Source organism: Micropterus salmoides, unplaced genomic scaffold (assembly GCF_014851395.1).
Source record: "Micropterus salmoides isolate LMB-PRFRI ecotype aquatic unplaced genomic scaffold, ASM1485139v1 Ms_hic_scaffold_1, whole genome shotgun sequence".
Lineage (NCBI taxonomy): Eukaryota > Metazoa > Chordata > Actinopteri > Centrarchiformes > Centrarchidae > Micropterus > Micropterus salmoides.
Genome location: NW_024040040.1, coordinates 35,514,321 through 35,535,014, shown reverse-complemented (window position 1 = coordinate 35,535,014; position 20,694 = coordinate 35,514,321). Strand labels below are relative to the sequence as shown.

General features: G+C 47.1%; 1 protein-coding gene across 1 annotated transcript; it reads left to right on the top strand.

Annotated features, from left to right (window-relative positions):
* Nucleotides 1-722: 722 nt before the first annotated feature.
* On the top strand, nt 723-12,815 carry LOC119907756 (B-cell receptor CD22-like). Its single transcript, XM_038725447.1, has 9 exons — nt 723-805; nt 1,604-1,679; nt 2,088-2,468; nt 8,531-8,836; nt 8,934-9,216; nt 10,636-10,639; nt 11,547-11,605; nt 11,707-11,746; nt 12,025-12,815. The coding sequence occupies exons 2-9, from the start codon at nt 1,607-1,609 to the stop codon at nt 12,271-12,273; spliced, it is 1,395 nt and encodes a 464-aa protein (XP_038581375.1). The 5' UTR covers nt 723-805; nt 1,604-1,606; the 3' UTR covers nt 12,274-12,815.
* The last annotated feature ends 7,879 nt before the right edge of the window (nt 12,816-20,694 follow it).

Sequence of the window (20,694 nt, the reverse complement as noted above, 5' to 3'; positions counted from 1 at the left end):
TCACCATAAATGCAAAATTTCTCTCTTTCTTATTTGTCTAATTCTTAAATATTAAATGGTTTCACTTTGCAGAACATTGATAAGATGAACAAAGGGTGGAGTGCAAACAGGGCCAAGTGTTTTATTTTATGGTAGCTACAGTGTAACATTAGTCATTAGTTTTTATAAGAGTTATATGGTAATTATTTTTATTTGACTTGACTGTGTTTTCTTTGTCTGTAGAAATATAAAGAGAAAAATGTTAAAATCTGTTTTCCGATATTTAAGAAAAACATACTTGAGTCTTTTTGTGAAGCAGTTTGTTATTTGTCTTTTGACTGTTTCCTTTTGTGGGGTTAATTGATAACTGATCTGTTGTAAGTAAGTAGTTATTTCATCATTTGGTATATTTGTGGTATACATTCAGTGCATGAGGTTTAATTCCTGAATCTAATTCAGCTGCTGAATGATCTATACATGTACTGACAGTGGCAAACATTACAACACAGTCAGCAGTGTGGTGCAAGTCCTTCAACAGAACATCACATTCATTTCAAGACACATCGAATGTATATCCTGTGGCATGTAGTTAACATGTAACTGTCTTGTTTCCCACAGTACTTGAAACTGTTACGATGCTACTGTAAATGAAATATAAGTGTTAAAAGCATGTCAGTTTGTGGTTGATGACCTAAAGTGGGTAAAAGAGAAGTGGTGGAGGATAAATTGAGGGTGTCGTTTAGAGTGTTGAATGCACTAAACAGAAACTCAGCAGGAGAGGATCATCTAAACCTTTATTCCCTGGAACTGTCCTCCTTACAATACAGTAAGCTCACTTTGTTTTTAATTGTCTGTACTATAATTTATGTAATATAAGCTCCGGAAAACACAGGGAATATAAGCCTGCACTCAATACAATACTACATTAGTGTGTAAACTAAAATAATAATAAAACTAGAACATAATTAATCTAAATAAATAAACCATTTGCACCCTGATGAGTATAAGATGCAACAACATCCGACATCATTTGCATTCTAATGAGCTCAAGCTGCCCCAAACTGACTTCCTGACTGATGGTGAGAGCAGGAAGTGTGAAGACTTTTTGTATTTCTGCAGGATTTTAGTCGTGTGATATCTAGTTTGAAACAACAACTGGGCTTGTTTTTATATTACAACGGCTTAGCAGGGAAGTCAGTTACTGGGTCTGTTGCAGTTCTGCTGAAATTCACAAATTCCCTGATTTTAAAACAAATTATTTCTCTGTTTCAGCTGCAGGCTCGTTTGTTTCTGCTTTTCATGTTTGTGCTTTCTAATAATAATTAGGAAAAAAATTGAGATTGAATTGGTTTAGCAGAAATGAGCCTCAAAGAAATGAGAAGTTGCTTCAGCAACATTTTATTTGAACTACATTATGAACTCACACTTGATCATTTTGTGGTTATACTGAAGCTGTTCTCAGTGCAGCTCTGCAGATATTATTCACTGCTTATAACACAGTAACATCTGGTTGTACATGGCACATTCCTGTTTGAATGTGTGAATTTGAGTTTGCTTTAAAAGATCATAAATGCTTTGTTTAAAAGATGCTAATATTGAAAGTAACTTTTGTTTTCAAATCCAGGTGATGAGTGTCATTGCAGTCCTGTCTGTGAATATGGTGACAGCCAACATGTTATTGAGTGTCTTCTTTCTTTCAGGTGAGCTGTTTGTTCAGTCACTTTTATTTGGAGACGTACATCATTTACAGTTTGGACTTCATTTAGAAACAAAGCAGAAAGATGGGGTGGGGGTGTCGCAGTGGAAAAGATGGCTTTGGTGTGACAGGCCCGGGTTCAACTCCCACTGTGACGCATCCACCAGTGTGTCCCTGAGCAACACTTAACACTTAACCCCTAGTTGCTCCAGAGGTGTTGTTAGTCGCCTTGGATAAAAACGTCAGCTAAATGTAAGTTTAAAAAAAGACCAGTGCAGTAAAATATTTTATACTGACATTGTTAGAAGGGAAAAGGAGCAAACATGTTGCTGCTGAATTGTAGTTTGTGTATCATGAACTTTCTCTTCATGCAGAGTTTGCTCCACTTATTGTTAATCGTCTGGTTTTACAGGTGTTTGGGCTGATTGTCCTAAACAGACAGACCTCATCATTACTGCCCCACAGAAGATGGAAGCACTGAATGGATCTTGTTTGCAAATCCCATGTAACTTTAGTGCTAAAGCAGAACAAGAGTTTGACAGCAGCAGAGAAACCTTCGGAGTGTGGATTAAAAGTGACTCCAGGTTTGGCATCAATCCAAACAATGTGATTTTCAACAGTAGCAGGACAGTTAACATCTATCCAATGAGGATTACTGGAAACCTGAGTCAGAAAAACTGCACCACTATGTTTTCAAGTTTACTCACAAGTTATACAAACACATACTTCTTCAGAATTAACAAACCATTCATGTCAACAGCATCTTGTGATCCTCTTCAAATAACAATTAAAGGTGAGAGAGTTTAGTTTTTCAGTATATATCTAGCAACATCTATAATGGGATTATTTAGAATAAAACATGCAATCAGTTTCATTTTTGGTTTAAACAGCAAACTCCATGACTCTAACCTTCACTGTGAAATGAAATATCTACTGTAGGATTATCAACAGCAGCTCCAACGTTAAAGAAACCAACCAGTGAACAGAAAGTGGTCGTTTTCCAAGTTACTACAGTTGAATACTGCTTAGACACCTATATATGAAAACATCTTTCACTTCTTTATTATGTTGTCTGCATTATTGTAACTGTCATATCAGACAAAATGTCACTACCTGTCTGCTGAATTTGTTATTTGAAACATGAAAAAGGGAAAAATCATGTATTGAATTATTTTCACTCCTTCACATGTATCATCAGTAAGGGACAAAATATACAAGACATTTACTGTTATTTAATCTTTATTAGGGGAGACCAGGTATGGTTGTAACATAGGGAGAGTTGTAACATCACCAGCTCTACCAATTAGAGATAAGATAGGAGTTATGTGATCATATCAGTATTTACCTACTTCCTCCCCGATCAGGCATGGTGGTTCCCCTTCGAGGGAACTCGAACTGCGTCGGTTACGACACTATGGGAACGCCTCTAGGCGAAGCAGGTCTGAACGTGAATGAAATCACTCCAATCCTATTGGCCTGTTGCTAGAACGGTAAGGTGTGACGGAATAACCGGAGGAGTATAAAGCACACCTGTACACACTCATCATTAGCTTTTTTTTATTCAGCAGGCGCTCTGTATGTTGTTTGAAGAAAGCTCCAGTCCTACAAGCAGTGTGTCTTACCTGAAGAAGAAGTCTACCAGCATGTCCGGCAACCAGATGTACAGAAGGTGTGTTTTTTCTTGCCCTCGGTACATCACGGATGGAGATTCTCATGAGATGTGTGTCTCATGTTTGGGGATGGAGCACGCACGGGCAGCTCTCGAGGGGGCTGCCTGCGCCCGTTGCGAAGCCCTTTCCGTGCGGGTACTGAGGTACAGCATGGCTCTCTTTCCGAGGATAGCCGGATGTGTTTTCCCCGCGGCGCGGGCCCTGCGGCCGCTGAGGCGGCCCGGCGGCTTCACTCATGGGTTCACAGCGTGATCTGTCGGGGGATTTCGGGACGGCTGAGGCTTTTTCCCGACCTTCATCCGCTGGCTCCGACGCTTCCTTTCCTCGTTCGGGAGCCCGTTTTCGGCTTCTCCCGCTCGCGGTTTTGGATCCGGAGACGCTGCAGCAATCCGACTCCGAGGAGGCGGACGTGCTCAGCGCAGTGGACGATGACTTCCGGGTGTCGGGGCGGCGTCATCTGGCCGCGCCCGACTATGACGTGCTGCTGGAGGTGGTGACTAGAGCCGTGGCTAAGCTCAACATCAACTGGCCACAGGAGGAGCAGACACCACAGGCTAGTGGTAGCTTGATGAAAGGTTTCTTAAGCACCACACGCCACCTCCACGCCGGTCTCTGCCATTCTTTCCTGATTTACATGATGAGTAAATCATGGGGCAGACCCTTCTCTACATGGCTTTCCACACCCCGATCACTGAACTACAGTAATGTGATGGGGGTTAGGGACCGTGGTTATGGGAGGATGCCTCGGGTGGAGGATGAGCTTGCGAGCTATCTCTCCCCTCGACTTGCGTCCTCCCTGGAGAAGCCGGCATTACCATCCAAACCATGTCGCACCACATCCACGCTTGTGGGGAAGGCGTACATGGCAGCGGGCCAGGCAGGTGCGAGCTTGCACACCACGGTGCTTCAAGCCTACCAAGCCAACCTGCTACAGGAGATGGTTCAGAGGGGGGGTCCCTCCGAGGAAGATCTGGCGGAGCTTCGCAGAACCACGAAGCGTTAGACGCAGTGCGAAGCGTTCCGCCAGTACCTCCCTCGCCGGTCTGGACCCAAGGCAGCTGAGGCTGCCAGGCGTAGGTCCCTTCCCTCTACGAGTTAAAGATGCTCATCATCCCCGCCACCGTGACGCACATCCAATCTGAGGATTGGTTCGTCACGATAGATCTAAAGGACGCCTATTTCCAGGTCTCCATCTGTCCTTCTCACAGGAAGTTCCTGAGGTTTGCCTTCGGGGGTGTGGCTTACCAGTATCGGGTTCTTCCATTCGGCCTGGCACTTCCCCTAGCACATTCACCAAGTGTATGGATGCAGCACTGGCCCCGCTGAGGCTCCGGGGCATCCGGATTTCAACTTCATCGACGACTGGCTCATCCTAGCCCAGTCTCGAGAGTTGGCAGTTCGGCATCGAGATGTCGTTCTGGCTCGTCTGCGGCGTTTAGGGCTGAGGCTCAACGCAAAGACGAGCGTGCTGGCGCCCAACCAACGGGCTACGTTCCTAGGGGTTGCATGGGATTCGACAACGATGCGGGCACAATTGTCTCCGGCACGTGTCGACACCATATTGGCTGCCGTGAAAGGGGTGAAGTTAGGCCACGCCATCACTATGAAACACTTTTAACGAGTGTTGGGTCTCCTGGCGGCTGCGTCCAGCGTAATACCATCTGGACTGCTGCACATGAGACCCCTGCAGTGGTGGCTAAGGAACAAGGGTTTTTCCCCGAGGGGAATCCTCTCCGTCTGGTTTGGGTTACGCGCAAGTGTCTTCGTTCCCTATCAGTTTGGAAGGAAACTTGGTTCCTGTCCCAGGGGCCCGTGCTGGGAGGGTCTTGTCGCCGGCTGGTTCTTTCGACAGACGCCTCCCTCACGGGCTGGGGCGCGGTCATGGACGGCCGCTTTGCAAGGGGATCCTGGCAGGTGCATCGATCCGAGTGGCATATCAACTGTCTCGAGATGTTGGCGGTGTTCCAGGCTCTAAGGAGTTTCCTGCCCGATCTCCAAGGCCACCACGTTCTGGTTCGCTCCGAGGAGAACAACACAGCGGTGGTGGCCTATCTGAATCACCAGGGCGGTCTGCGCTCGCGCCCTCTGGACAGACTGGCGCGTCAGATCCTCCTGTGGTCCCAGCAGAGGTTACTATCGCTCAGGGCGATGTATCTCCTGGGGACGCAGAATCAGGGAGCAGACCTGCTGTTGAGGCAGGGGCTGAGGCCCGGGGAATGGAGACTTCACCCCGAAGTGGTTCGAGCCCCATAGACGTGGATCTGTTTGCGTCTCAAGAGACTACGCACTGCCCGCTATGGTTTCTCTCGTTCCTCCAGCCCCTTTGGGTCTGGACGCCATGGTACATTCGTGGTCGAGGCTACGTCTGTACGCTTTTCCCCCAGTCGCTCTGCTCCCGGGGTTCTGGAGCGGGTCCACCAGGACTATGTCGGCCTACTGCTCGTAGCCCCGTTCTGGCCAACCCGGGTGTGGTTCTTGGACATCATGTCGCTCCTGGACGGCCCGCCGTGGCGGGTCCCTCTGAGGAGAGACCTGCTGTCCCAGGCGCAGGGCCGGGTTCTTCACCCTTGCCCCGCCATATGGCGACTGTGGGTCTGGCCCCTGAGGGGGCACAGTACCTAGAGGCGGGTCTAACAGCCGGAGCAGTCGAGACCCTCCTGAGCTCCAGGGCCCCGTCCACACGGAGGATGTACGGCCTGAAGTGGAGTGTTTTCTCCACTTGGTGTAGGGAGCGGTCGGTGGACCCTGTTACCTGCCCGGTGGTTCAGGTACTTGAGTTCCTCCAGGACCGGTTCTCTGCTGGTCTTTCCCCTTCCACCCTCAAGGTGTACGTGGCAGCTATTTCATCTTTCCACACCCCTCTGAGGGAGGGGTTCTTGGGGAAACTTCCCTTGGTTGTACTTTTCCTCCGTGGTGCCCGGAGGATGAGACCTGCGACTCGGTCCAAGGTTCCCACTTGGGATCTGGCAGTGGTTCTTGGGGCGTTGGCTGAGGCCCCCTTCAAACCCCTGGAGTCAGCTGAGGCTAAGCACTTGACCCTCAAGATGGCCTTTCTCCTTGCTATCACCTCTCTGAGGAGGGTGGGGGAGCTCCAAGCGCTTTCGGTTTCCCCGCAAGCCTGGAGTTTGCCCCGGGGAATATTAGGGCTATCCTGCACCCTCGTTCAGGATACATCCCTAAAGTGCCTTCTTGTGCGGCAGGGTCCACAGTGCTGCAGGCATTTCATCCTCCACCTCATGTGACGGCGGAGGACGGGAGACTTCATCTGCTCTGCCCTGTCAGAGCACTGAGTATTTACACTCTGAGGTCCTCCCGTTGGAGGAAGGCTGACCAGCTGCTAGTGTGTTTTGGGTCTCCCAGGGCCGGGCTCCCTGCATCCAAACATGCTATTAGCAACTGGATTGTTCAGACTATTTCCCTGGCCTATCAGGTGCGCGGTTTGCCTTCACCTGTGGCTGTGAGGGCTCATTCTACCAGAGGCAAGGCGGCCTCTCGAGCCCTCCTTTCCGGGGCCTCTTGCAGGATGTTGTTTAGCGGCTGGCTGGGCCACTCCGCACACATTCATTCGGTTTTACAGTCTTGACCTTCCTTCGGCACCTGGCACTCGTGCGCTCTCCTCTTAGTAGTGCCACTTTATTGCACACAGGGGCAGGCGGGGTTTTCGGCACGGTTTAGTGGGTATCTCGTTCCCATAGTGTCGTAACCGACGCAGTTCGAGTTCCCTCGAAGGGGAACGTCTCGGGTTACGTATGTAACCCTGGTTCCCCGAGAAGGGGAACGAGAGACTGCGTCGGTCCGCCGCACCTCTCTCCCCGCCTGAAGCGCCTGCTTCATAGTTTAAGCTAATGATGAGTGTGTACAGGTGTGCTTTATACTCCTCCGGTTATTCCGTCACACCTTACCGTTCTAGCAACAGGCCAATAGGATTGGAGTGATTTCATTCACGTTCAGACCTGCTTCGCCTAGAGGCGTTCCCATAGTGTCGTAACCGACGCAGTCTCTCGTTCCCCTTCTCGGGGAACCAGGGTTACATACGTAACCCGAGACGTTATCATGTGTTGAAACAGGTACATTCACAGTATATAGAGACAAAACAGATTTTGAGGTAAGAAAGTAAATTATTTGACCAAGACTATATTTTATTTAGTATCTATATTATTGCAGATATAATTTTTTGATTTATATTAGATTGAAATATAGTTTCTTAGGCAACATATGATGCATTTTTTCCTTTCTAATTTCAAACCACTATGCTTATACAGCTTGATAAACATTGGCTGACAGGGGTGGGTTGGGTTGTAACACTTCTTTAAAAAGTGTTACAACCATCCATTACACATACAACTAGGGGCTTTCTTTATGTTAATATTTTACAGAGTGCCCTTTGCAGTCTGGGCCCGTCAAGCCTGCACTCTATGGTTACCACCATTCATTTGTCAGCACTGTGACCAGTATTCCCCATTCACATGTTGTTCAAATGTTGACGTATATATTGGCACTCAGTCTTTTCCATACTCCGTCTCTGCCGGTGGAGAGGGCAGAGAAGCCTACATGCAGCTTGTGAGAAACTCCAGTGTGCAAGAAAAAGTCCCACTACTCTAAAGAGTAAAATATAGAAGTGCTGGTGCTGCGTAGCGGTGAGTACCGACCCACTTCAAACACTGTGTGTGTGTGTGTGTGTGTACATGTGTGTGCACATAAGCCTGTTAAAGAATGTAGTTAGTGAGAGTGGGACGCCACGACTGTGCCACACTTACCCCAGCAACAGGCAGGCAAGAACCCAAGTTGCCAAACGCGGAACCCAAGTAGCCAAACGCAGAAGACCCCGACCCAACCAACAGACGCTTATTGTTACAACCTACCCCGGTACTGGGGTAGGTTGTAACAAGAGAACACAATGCATTTGACATCAAGACACAAGGTCTGTGATATTCTTGTAGAGGATTGAATTGGTGCCATTTGTAGTGAACAAATGTGGGTACTTTGTATAAAAGTTTGAGAACTGTAGCTGCAAAATTCAGCGAGTTGTAGTTGCTGAAACAAAACGTGGAACAACCATACCTGGTCTCCCCTACATTTTAAATGAATCTAGTTTATCTGTAAATTATCAACATAAGCAGTTTAAACACTTTAATGTCAGCATTGCCCTTTCAGTGTAAAATCTGTATTTGATCTGAAACCACAGATTCTCCTCCGAGCCCCAGAATTGAGATCCCAGCTGATCTGAAGGAGAAGCAGTCTGTCACTATAACCTGCTCAGCTTCCACTCCCTGTCCACACTCCCCTCCTAAACTCACCTGGAACCTCCAACAAGACTCTCACAACAACACAGAGGAAAACACAGATCGAACCTTTACAACTAAAATCCAGGAGACCATCACTCTGTCAGACCAACATGATGGATACAACATCACCTGTTCAGCCAGATATCCTGTGAATGAAGGAAAAGATGTCAAGACAGCAGAGGAGAGAAAGACTCTCAGTGTTTCATGTAAGACAAGCAGAGTTTGTTATTGGATCTTGTCAGCACATGATGATTGATGGGATGTCAGCTGATTTGAATAAAGTGAATCTCACATTTTCCTCAGATGCTCCTAAAAACACCTCAGTGTCCATCAGTCCATCAGGTTTGGTGTCAGTAGGTAGCTGGGTGACCCTGACCTGCTCCAGCAGAGCCAAGCCTCCCGTCAGCCGCTTCACCTGGTTCAAGAGCAGCACAGATGGACCCATGACTGTATCTGAAGGAGAGGTTTACAGCTTCAAGGTGACCAATGTCACTGATGGAGGAGTTTATTACTGTGTGGCCATAAATGATCTCGGTAATGAAACATCATCAGAGATCCATCTGACTGTTGAAGGTAAAGATAGTCAGTACAGTTACTTTACTGGGTCCATAACATAAACATAAATCTGATCTGCTTTTCTATATTTTTCCATAGCCGTAACCAGCAATGAGGTCCGCGAGGTCCGGACCTCTGTAATTATATGTAGTCTATAGCCTATCAATAAAATAATTCAAATGAAAAACATTGATAACACAATCAACTTAAATTAAGACTTTAGGAGCATGTGGGCGCAGCTGATTATACCAGGGCAAACCTCATTTCAACTTGAAAAACTGTTTCTCCATCAGTGTCCAGACTTGATGAAGCACATGAAAAGTTGTGGTGCAGTAACTGAGAGCACCACTCGTTGTGGGCAGAGTTTCGGGCGTTACATTTTGTACATTTCCGGGTGGGTGAAATAGGTTATTCTGGGGTGCTTTTTAAAAAAAATAAATTATATATACATATTCCTGTTTGCACACACACACACAGCTTTCCTGTCAAACAAATATATTTATTGAATAAAAAATCTAAATATGTCAATTCCAATCAATGGGGGTAAAATTGTAAACGTGCGGCTGGTGTCGCCTTTTCAAATGTTATCAACAGAATGGATCTCATTCTGATAGTGAAACGAGTCATTTCGCTCGGGTTGTGACGGTCAAATATATAAATCCGCTGTGTTACAGCCGCTGTTTTGGCCGCTAGTAAAAGTTACTTCAAAGCACGGGCACTTCCTGTTGGCCCGGAGGCTACCCAGCCGACCAATCACAGAGCTTACGGTCCGCGTCGACTCGACGTGTAGTTACATTTTTGAGGAGGTGCACGTCAGGCTACGGCGTAGCTGACGGTATAGGGTAGGGGGCTAAGCTACAAGTGCCTCCAGTTAACCACCAATTAGCCAAAATACAAAAGGCAAAGATAGTTAACTTGTGTCTTGCTAACATGCATGACTTATGAGCTGAGCTATTGTAATAAGTTAAAGCTCAAGTTTAGCTAAGGCAATATATATCATTGCCATACAGTCTAATGTAGGCTACAGTGGAGAAACTACAGGTGAACACAGTAAAATATGTGTCTAATAATGTAATCATGATCCCCACATTGATATGCAGAGTAGGAGTTAACTAATTAAAATGCGCTAATTTGCACACATGCCAAGGCAATGTAGGTGAAAAGGATAAACAAAATAACTTAAGCATATCACATCACAGAACTTCCTCAGTTAATGACAGCTTACATCAAGAGTCTTTTCCTCAGATTAACTTGTTTTGGTTAATTTAGAAGAAATCTATAGATGCAAACTAAATGTGTATTTTAGAAGTTTTCTTTCCATGTGAGATCTCAAAATTGACATGATAAAAGTACAATCGATATTGACTGCCAGCTATATACAGTCTCAAAAACCCAGTTGTATTCTAACATTAACTTAGCTCTCCTTAAATGCTTGCTAATAACTTTTAAGCTGGGTCTCCCACATTGACAGCGTTGTGTTGGACAGATTTGTGCAGCTGTGTTCATGAGGGAGAGGGAGAGAGCAAGGGATGAGCCAGAGGATGTGCTGCACAAATGCGCTAAGGCGCTCTGCATTAGTAGTTTATTAGCTACCTGATCATAACTTGTGTGTCTGTATCTTCCATCCATCGTCAGCCGCTTATCCTGCATACAGGGCTGGATACACAGGACAGGTCGCCAGTCCATCGCAGGGCCACACATAGACGAACAACCACGCACGCTCACACCTAAGGACAATTTAGGGTCGCCAATTAACCTAGACTGCATGTCTTTGGATGGTGGGAGGAAGCCGGAGTACCTGGAGAGAACCCACGCAGACAACATGCAAACTCCACACAGAAAGGCCAGGGCAACCAGGGTTTGAACCCATGACCTTCTTGCTGTGAGACGACTAACCACCGCACCACCGTGCCGCCCCTTGTCTGTATCTTATTTTACGCAATTTTAGTGAGCCAAGTAGTCGGGAGAAAGACCATGATGAACAGCCTGTGGTTAGTGTGTCAACTGCGCCCTTAAGCCTTCGCTGCGCATTGGACACACACAAAGGGCAAAATTGAGCTTTAATAAAGTATTTTTTGCATGTATTTTTATTATTGTGTGACTGTAGTGTATACATTTGGTTGTGTTTAAGTGTAATTTTGGTATGAATTACCGTATTAAAAAATAATCGGGAACTCACTAATTTATAAACCCTGGTTACGGCCCTGGTTGTACCCTGTGAAGTACTTTCAATGAAATGGTGCCATACAAACTAATCTTAATCTGAACTTCAGCACAACACTTCTTCTTTTTGTCTTCTTTTTGTCACTAATATTGTTTTTGTTTTTTCAAGGAACAGAAGTTAGCTCTGTACAATTGCAGGCAGTTCTTGGAGGGACCGTTGGGATCATTGCACTCATCTGCCTGGTTGTCTGTGTTTGGTAAGTATCAAAAATCAAAGCAGCTAATTTGACTCAGTTACTGGCACAATGTATATTTAACCCAAAACACAGTATAATTAACAGCCTCTCATGTCTTACAGGTTTTTAAAGTCAACACATCCAACTACACAACAGACTCAGGTGGGAAAATACTACAGTACTTCAGCTGTACAGTACTGCACTGTGTGTATCTGAATGTTTTACATCTGTTCATTTTGGCTGTGTAGTCTACCTGACTCACTGTTCAGATGATGATTTACTGTAAAACCTTAATCAGAGCCGCCTCTGTGCTGCTATGTAGTTCTGATTATTTTTCAAAAGTCCATTCAATTGATTTGAGATGGATTAGTAATTATTTATTAGGGAAGGATCCAGCTGAAGGTTCCCCTCACAACACTTCCTGTTTGATTCATTTACAGAGTCAAACATACGAAGAGCTGCCATTTCAAGACCCAGCAAGTAAAACTAAAGAAAAAGAAGAAGACATCCATTATGGAGAGATCGACTTCTCCAAGCGGAAACGTGATTGGTCCTCTGACTCAGTGCAGGACAGTGGACAGCAGCAGGATACTCTGTATGCACAGGTCAAAGTGTCCCAGCCAGCAAACAGCTTAACACAGACTGCTGACGGCCCAGAGGATCTCTACGCTCAAGTGAAGAAAAAATGAGGAGTGTGTTGTGGTCACATTTGGACTGCATTCTTACTTTTTATTTTATTTACTTTGTCAGTTAATTTAGAAAGAGACACTGGACAGAAAAATATCTTCACTTTACTGAAAGTCAAGACCTCCACACCCTGCAGCTGGTTTCATCTTTCACACGTTATCACATTAAGTTGTTGTCAAATGTATGTGCTGACCTCATACGGACGTTGATGCTGTGTGATAAGTCATCTCTTTTTCAGAAATGGGCAAGTGAAAAAGGGAACTATTCAAAATGATATGAGAATAAATTACTGTGAACTTGAACCCAAAGCTGTTTTATACACACATTACTAGTGTTGTAATATTATATTTGAAATGTTCATTTTGCAATATTTTACAATTAATTTTTAACAAGGCATTTTAAATCTAACCTTTTGTCACATTTTGTATCCCATGTTTTTTTGTATTTTAATCACTTCAAAAATAAATGAGGCGTCGCCTCTGCATCTGAACATATTTATTCATTGCTCTGTAATAAAAACCTTGGCATGCACCTTCTTAAAATACCTTTTAATCTCAGTCGCATTTATTGGTTTCACATTTCACATAGTGTGTAAACATCATATTAAATCAAACAATTCAATTACAAACATCACAGAAGGGGAAAACCCCGCCTGCCCCCAGCGTGCAGAACCTGATGGCACGACTACTAGGAGAGCGCACGGGTGCCAGGTGCAGAAGGCAGGTCCAGACTGTAAAACCGGATAAAAGTGTGAGTGGTGGCCCAGCCAGCCGCGTCACACAAATCCTGGAGTGACGCCCCTGCGAGGAGGGCCCTAGAAGCGGCCATGCCTCGAGTAGAGTGCGCCCTTACGGCCATAGGTGAAGGCAAACCGCGCACCTGATAGGCCAGGGAAATAGTCTGAACAATCCAGTTGCTGATGGTGTGTTTAGAAGCGGGGAGCCCAGCCTTGGGGGACCCGAAACATCTCCCCGTCCACGCTCAAAGTGGCGTGGACGGGGAGAGGTCGGCGGAGAAACGGTGCTGGATGAACTCCAATATCACAATTACCGAGCAGGTAAGTGGGTCCACCGCCCGTTCTCTGCCCCAGGTGGTGAACACATTCCACTTTAGGCCGTACATCCTTCTCGTGGATGGGGCTCTGGAGCTGAGCAGCGTCTCTACTGCTGCTGTCGTCAGGCCCGCCTCTAGGAACTGCGCCCCCTCAGGGGCCAGACCCATAGCTGCCACAGGGCGGGGTGCGGGTGAAAGATCCGGCCCTCCGCCTGGGACCTGCTGGAAGATATTAAATCCGAGAACCACACTCGTGCCGGCCAAAATGGGGCTACTAGTAGTAGACTGACGGCGTCCTGGCGGACCCGCTCCAGAGCCCACGGGAGCAGAGCGACTGGGGGAAACGCATACAGACGCAGCCTCGGCCACGTCCGCACCATGGCATCCAGCCCTAGCGGGGCTGGGGGTGAGAGGGAGAACCACAGGGGACAGTGCGCCGTCTCTCGGGATGCAAACAAGTCCACGTCTATGGGGCCGAACTCTTCACATAATAACTCCACCACCTCGAGGTGGAGTCTCCATTCCCCGGGCCTCAGCCCCTGTCTCGACAGCAGGTCTGCTCCTTGATTCTGGGTCCCAGGGATGTACATCGCTCTGAGGGACAACAGTCTCTGCTGGGACCACGGGAGGATCTGATGTGTCAGTTGCATAACGGGCGTGAGCGCAAATAGGCCACTATTGCCGTATTGTCGGTCCTGACAAGGACGTGGCGACCGTGGAGGGCGGGCAGAAAACTCCTCAGAGCTCTGAAAACCGCCAACATTTCCAGGCAATTTATGTTCCAAGAGAAATGATGCTCCTCCCAGGAGCCTCTTGCAAAGCGGCCGTCCATGACCGCGCCCCATCCCGTGAGTGAGGCATCTGTTGAAATAATTGTTCGGCGACAGTTCGCTCCCAGCACGGGACCTTGGGACAGGAACCAAGGCTTCCTCCATACAGACAGGGAACGAAGGCATCTGCTCGTAACCCGTATCAGACGGAGCGGATTTCCCCTCGGGGAGAATCCCTTGGATCTTAGCCACCACTGGAAGGTATTATACTGGACGCTGCTGCCAGAAGACCCAACACCCTCTGAAAGTGTTTTACAGTGATGGCGCGGCTGCGCAACTGCACTCTGGTCACTGAGGATAAAATGGACTCGATGCGTGCGGGAGACAGGTGGGCCCGCATTGTCGTCATTGAGTCTCACACCACCCCTAGGAACGCAGTCCGCTGGGCGGGTGTCAGCACGCTCTTCTTCACGTTGAGCCACAGCCCCAAATGCTGAAGTTGGGCGAGGACGACATCTCGATGCCGAACCGCTAACTCTCGAGACTGGGCCAGGGTCGTCGATGTAGTTCAGTATGCGGATGCCCTGGAGCCTCAACGGAGCCAGAGCTGCATCCATGCATTTGGTGAACGTGCGTGGAGATAGTGCTAGGCCGAACGGAAGAACCTGATACTGGTAAGCCGTGCCCCCGAAGGCGAACCTCAGGAACTTCCTGTGAGAGGGACGGATGGAGATGTGGAAATAAGCGTCTTGCAGATCTATCGTGACAAACCAATCCTCGGATTGGATGTGGCTGACGATGGCGAGCATTTTGAACCTGAACCTCCTCAGAGATTGGTTCAGGGACCGCAGATCCAAAATCGGACGCAATCCTCCGTCCTTCTTGGGAACCAGGAAGTATCAGCTGTAGAAGCCGGCTTCTCTGACCGGCAGGGAAATGAGTTCTATGGCCCCTTTCCTTAGCAGAGAGCAGATTCCTGTCCCAACACCTGGCTCTGTTCTGCATGTACTGTAGTCCCGACCATCCCGCAGAATCTGGGGGGGCGAACCCGGAACTGCAGCCTGTAGCCATCTACTACTGTGCGCAGGACACACGGGGAAATGTTTGTGAGGCTTCGCCAAGCTTCCGCGAACTTCGCCAAGGGGACCAGCCCGGTCCTCAGATCCGTCTTCCTGGGGGGCTGTGGGCGAGAGCGCCGTCTTGCATCCCAGGTTGGTTGAGGGGGATTCCGCGAAGTGACGCTCTGCTTCTGGCTGTGGCGAGAGGTGCTGGATGAAGGCTGCGTCCGCCTTTCCTGAGCCGTCGCAGTCCTGGAGTCTGACCGGCGGGCGAGATATCACTCAAACGCCTCTCCCTGAGTTTTGGCGTGCTGGAACCTGTTGACGACAGCATCCACTGCTTCGCCAAACAGGCCAGAAGGTGAGAGGGGTGCATCCAGGAGAAAAGCCCTCTCCTTCCCCTGGATGCCCAATAGGTTGAGCCACAGATGGCGCTCCGTAGCCACCAAAGCCGCCATGGATCGGCCGATGGAACGGGCCATTTCCTTGGTCACACGGAGAGCCAAGTCCGTCGCTCTACGGAGCTCTGTCAGGTCCTCCTCAGAGGGACCTCCCCCTACGTCACAGTCCCGAAGGAGATCGGCCTGGTATGCCTGCAAGACAGCCATCGTGTGTAGGCTGGCACCAGCTTGACCCGCTGCCATGTAGGCCTTGCCCACCAAATCGGAAATCATCCGACACGGCTTGGTGGGGAGCACTGGCGTCCGGAAAAAAAAATCGTAGGGGCCGACGCGGGGGTGGCGCTCAGTGTTGCAGAAACCGCTCATCTAGTTTGCTGCCTACCGATGGCTGCTGCACAGCCTGTGGCCAGTCAATGTGCAGCTTGGCCACGGCCCGCGTCACCACTTCCAACAACTCCTCGTATCCTGGCGAGGGCTGATGACGTTCCGTTTCCTCCATGCTAAGCACATCTAGCTCCTCAGAGCCAGATCGTGTCAGCCTCTCCAGACTCACCCCTCGAGTGGGAGAAACCGAGAAACGGGCTCCCGATCGGGGACGAGGGGAGGAGGATTCCGCGGACGAGGACCGGAAAAGGCCTCAGCCGTTCCGGCACCTTTGGCAATCTCACGTTGTGATCCCCAGGATCGGAGCCGCCGCAACGCCTCAGCGACCGAGGGGCCTGGGCCACAAGGGGAGCACATCCGACCATCCTCTAGGAAGAAAGCCGCTAGAGACCTCAGCACCCTCAGGGGCAGGGCCTCGCAATGGTCGCAGGCAGCCCCCTCGAGAGCTGCCTGAGCGACATCCCCAGGCATGAAACACACATCCCATGGGTATCACCCTCCGTGATGAAACGCTCACATGGAAAGACACACTGTCAGAATCGCTTCGACATGATCTGCTGCTTCGTCTCAACATCAGGTAGGATAATGGAGCTTCCAAACATAGCCAGAGTGCCTGCTGAATAGAAAGAAGCTAATGTGTCCTATGTGCCGGCATGCTTATATACCCCCTCCGGTTACGCCGTCACACACTACCGTTCTAGTAACACCAATAGGATTGGAGTAGTTTCATTCATAGTTCAGCCCTGCCACGCCCAGAGGCGTTCCCATAGTGTCGTCAGTTCGAGTTCCCTCGAAGGGGAACCCACGCGGACACGGGGAGAACATGCAAACTCCACACAAAAAGGCACCACCGCACCGCCCCCACAATAACCAGCCTAGTTAAAATGAATGAAATGACACAAAAAAGATTAGTTCATTTTAATGAATGAGATTTGGTGACTCGAGTCTGTCAAAAGACTTTTCCCATCACTACAACCAAAAAGGAGGATACAACTCAGCTTAAACAATAATTAACATAAATTTATTAAAACAGAACAAAACAAAGGAACAATCTCCTTGACTCAGTAAACTTTGACTCTGAAATTACAAGGACTTTCTACCCACTGTTTGTGCTTAAATAAATTAATAATAAATAAATAAATAATTGCCTACATTTAAAAAACCCTAATCATGTCCGTGATATTTTTCTCTCTTTTTCACTTTTTTCCATTTTCTCTCCATTAGATGATGTTACCAGGCTTCCTCTTCTGCTTACTATGTAGATAAATTAACTAAAGGCTGATTGAGTTTACTTCCCTCTGTCTCTGTCACACCTAAGAATAAGGCTTAACAAATGCTTAAAATATGAATTGATAGAAATGTATGTGAAATGCTATGCTCATTAAATAATGTACATGACTACAGAAAAAAACTCTTAGTGTGCATTAAATGAAAGCAGCACTAACCTTCCGGCCTCCTGCCACCGAAGATAATGGTGCGAGTCTCAGTGATATGTATTTCTGCCTGCTGTTACCCTCCCTGCCCTAGGGAGGAGCTGTTTTGTTTGATTATGTTACAGGTGGTGGACAGCAGATTGGGCTGTAGGATGTGCCGTATAAAGGGACCTGTGTGGAGGCCGCGCAGGCTCTCCTCCCTTTTCTCCCTACCTCCCCAGCCTCTGGGGAGACCTCATGTACCCTCTGTTTTAGTTTACCCATGTGCTGGAGAATAACAGTGTAATTTTGGGAAACATAGGGGAGAGCTGCCATTTATTTTGAATATTGTTTTCTCCTGTTTTCTGGCTAGGAAGTCAGGTCAAGTATTTGTTGTTTTTCTTTTTGTACTTACTTTGTTAGGGTTAATTATTTGGAATGGGAAAAGGTGGTTTTGTTTGTTATTTTGGCCTAGCTCTCCCTGATGTCTGGGTTTTCTATACCGGCTGTAAATAAATCCATGTTATTAACAGACCGAATATTCCGTGGCACTTTGATGATTTCTGGGGAGTGGGGAAAAGACAGGAGACATCATGTTGCTCTCTGGTTTCCCCTAGGCCGGGCGACAACCCTGTCCTCATCTTCCAATGACAAAAAAATTTATGCCAGAACCCATGTTTTGGCAATAAAGCTGGAAAAAAATAGATAAAAAACCCTAACAATGACTAACCTCTAGCTTGTGCTCCAGTGGGTGGTGTGAATCGAAGAGTAGGTATTGGTCTGTGTGTGTGGGTTTTCTGTAAACCCCAATCTGGAGGCTCCTGTCCTACATAGCAGAGAGCCATAATGTGTACAGCGCAGTCCAGGAAGGCCAAACTGTTGTTGTGAACATCTTCTCGTGTGAACTTGATATTACTGTCCACAGAGTTAATGTGTTCTGTGAAGGCTTGCACTTCCTGGCTTTTAATTTTGACCCAGGTGTTGTCCACATATCTGTACCAGTGGCTCGGTGCTGTTCCTCTGAAGGAGTTGAGGGCTTTGTTCTCCACTTCTTCCATGTAGATGTTTGCCACAATCGGGGATACCGGTGAGGCCATGGCACAGCCATGCTTCTGTCTGTAGAATCCTCCGTTGTACTGGAAGTAGGTTGTGTTTAGACAGAGGTCGAGTAATTTACAGATCTGGTCAGGACTGAGGCTAGTTCTGTTGTCCAGGGTGTTGTCTTGTGTTAGCCGTTTCTACTGTCTCTATGGTGGGGATGCAGGTGAACAAAGAAGTCACGTCATAGGATACCATGGTTTCATCTGGATCCAGTTTTAGTCCTCGAACTTTGTTTACAAAGTCAAAAGAGTTTTGGACGTGGTGAGGCGTGTTTCCCACCAAAGGAGCTAAGATGGTAGAAATGTGTTTGGCAATGTTGTAGGTGACCGAGTTAATGCTGCTAATAATCGGCCTGAGTGGGGCTCCTTTGTGTATCTTGGGTAGTCCATAAATACATGGAATGGCTTCTCCAGGATACAAACGGTAATATTGTTCACGGGTGATGGTGTTGTCCTTCTGTAACTGTTGTAGACATTCTATGGCCTTTTACTTGTATCCGCTGGTTGGGTCTCGTCTCAGTGTCTCATATGTGTTTGTGTCCATTAGTAGTGTGTTGACTTTGTTCTGGTAGTCCGCTGTGTTAAGGACTACCGTGCATCTTCCTTTGTCAGCAGGTAGGATAGTGATGTTTTGATCCTTGCTCAGAGATGTCACAGCCTTCCTTTCTTGGATGGTGAGGTTGGAAGGGGGGGCCTTCGCATTAGAAAGGGCTGCAGATACCTTTAGTCTGAGCTGTTCCGCTTCTGTTTCTGTTAATTTGTTTTTCCTAATGGCCGATTCTGTGGCTGTGATGAGGTCTACTATAGGTAGCTGCTGTGGTGTAAAGGCAAAGCACTTTTCAAAAACAACTTACAAAGTGCTTTAACAAGTGTAAAGAATAATACAAAAAAAGATAAGAGCATGAAAATTGAATATAAAATTAGTAAAATACAATAAAATAAAAGGGATAAAATAAAGTCAAATAAGATCAGGAAAAGCTCTCCTATAAAAGTATGTTTTAAGAAGGGACTTAAAAGAGTTCACTGACTCAGCTGACCTGATTTCCTCGGGCAGGCTGTTCCAGAGCCTCGGGGCCCTGACAGCAAACGCTCTGTCCCCTTTAGTTTTCAGTCGAGACTCTGGAACAGACAACAGACCTCTGCCCGAGGATCTCAAGGTACGTGCTGGTGCGTATGGGACTAAAAGGTCAGAAATATAACAAGGCGAGAGGCCATGAAGAGCTTTAAAAGTGATCAATAGAATTTTAAAGTCAATTCTAAAACATACTGGGAGCCAGTGTAATGAAGCTAAAATAGGAGTAATGTGGTCATATTTCTTTGTTCTGGTTAAAAGCCTGGCAGCTGAGTTCTGGACAGTCTGGAGTCGATCAATAGATTTTTGGGTTAAACAGGTGAAAAGGCTGTTGCAATAATCCAGGCGTGATGAGATGAAGGCGTGTAAAATGGTCTCGGTGTCCTTAAAAGTTAACATAGATCGAATTTTAGCTATATTTCTAAGTTGATAAAAACATGATTGAACAAGCTTTGTGGTGTGCTGCTCGAAATTTAAATTACTATCAAACCAAACACCAAGGTTCTTTGCCACAGGCTTAATGTGATTTACTAGGGAACCAGCAGATGGCAGTATTTGATTTGCCATCTGCTGAGACCCGATGACCAGGATTTCTGTTTTGTCTGAGTTCAGCTGGAGGAAATTATTTGACATCCATTTTTTAACTTCACAAAGGCAGTTGTTAAGTGAACTCAGCATTCCAGGGTCTGTGGATCTGACGGGCAAGTATATTTGTGTGTCATCAGCATAAATATGAAAAGAAATGCCATGTTTATGGATAATATGTCCAAGGGGAAGCAGATACAAGGAAAACAAAATGGGTCCTAAGACCGACCCAGCACAGTGAGCAGCTGTTTGGACACAATTCTTTCTAGAATCTTTGCAATAAAAGGCAGTTTTGAAATTGGTCTAAAATTATGTGGGAGGGAGGGATCTAAACCAGGTTTCTTTAAAAGTGGGTTCACGCAAGCCGTTTTAAAACAATCCTGGACACAACCAGTAGATAGGGAGCTGTTGAAAACAGAGATCAAATGGGGCCCAACAGAATCTATTACTTTCAGTAAAAATTTTGTAGGTATTATATCAAGTGGGCCGGAGGACACTCTCATTTGTGATACTGTTTTTAGTCGATGGGATAAAACTGGTTAAAACTCTGTTGTTGCTGGTGAAGGACCTCTGAGTAAGAGGCCACGG

Excerpts from the sequence above, each read along its gene's own strand:
- LOC119907756 (XM_038725447.1), top strand. The coding sequence starts at position 1,607 with ATGAGTGTCATTGCAGTCCTGTCTGTGAATATGGTGACAGCCAACATG. Across the intron at positions 2,469-8,530 it reads TCTTCAAATAACAATTAAAG|ATTCTCCTCCGAGCCCCAGA; the intron begins GTGAGAGAGTTT and ends CTGAAACCACAG. Across the intron at positions 11,747-12,024 it reads CAACTACACAACAGACTCAG|AGTCAAACATACGAAGAGCT; the intron begins GTGGGAAAATAC and ends ATTCATTTACAG.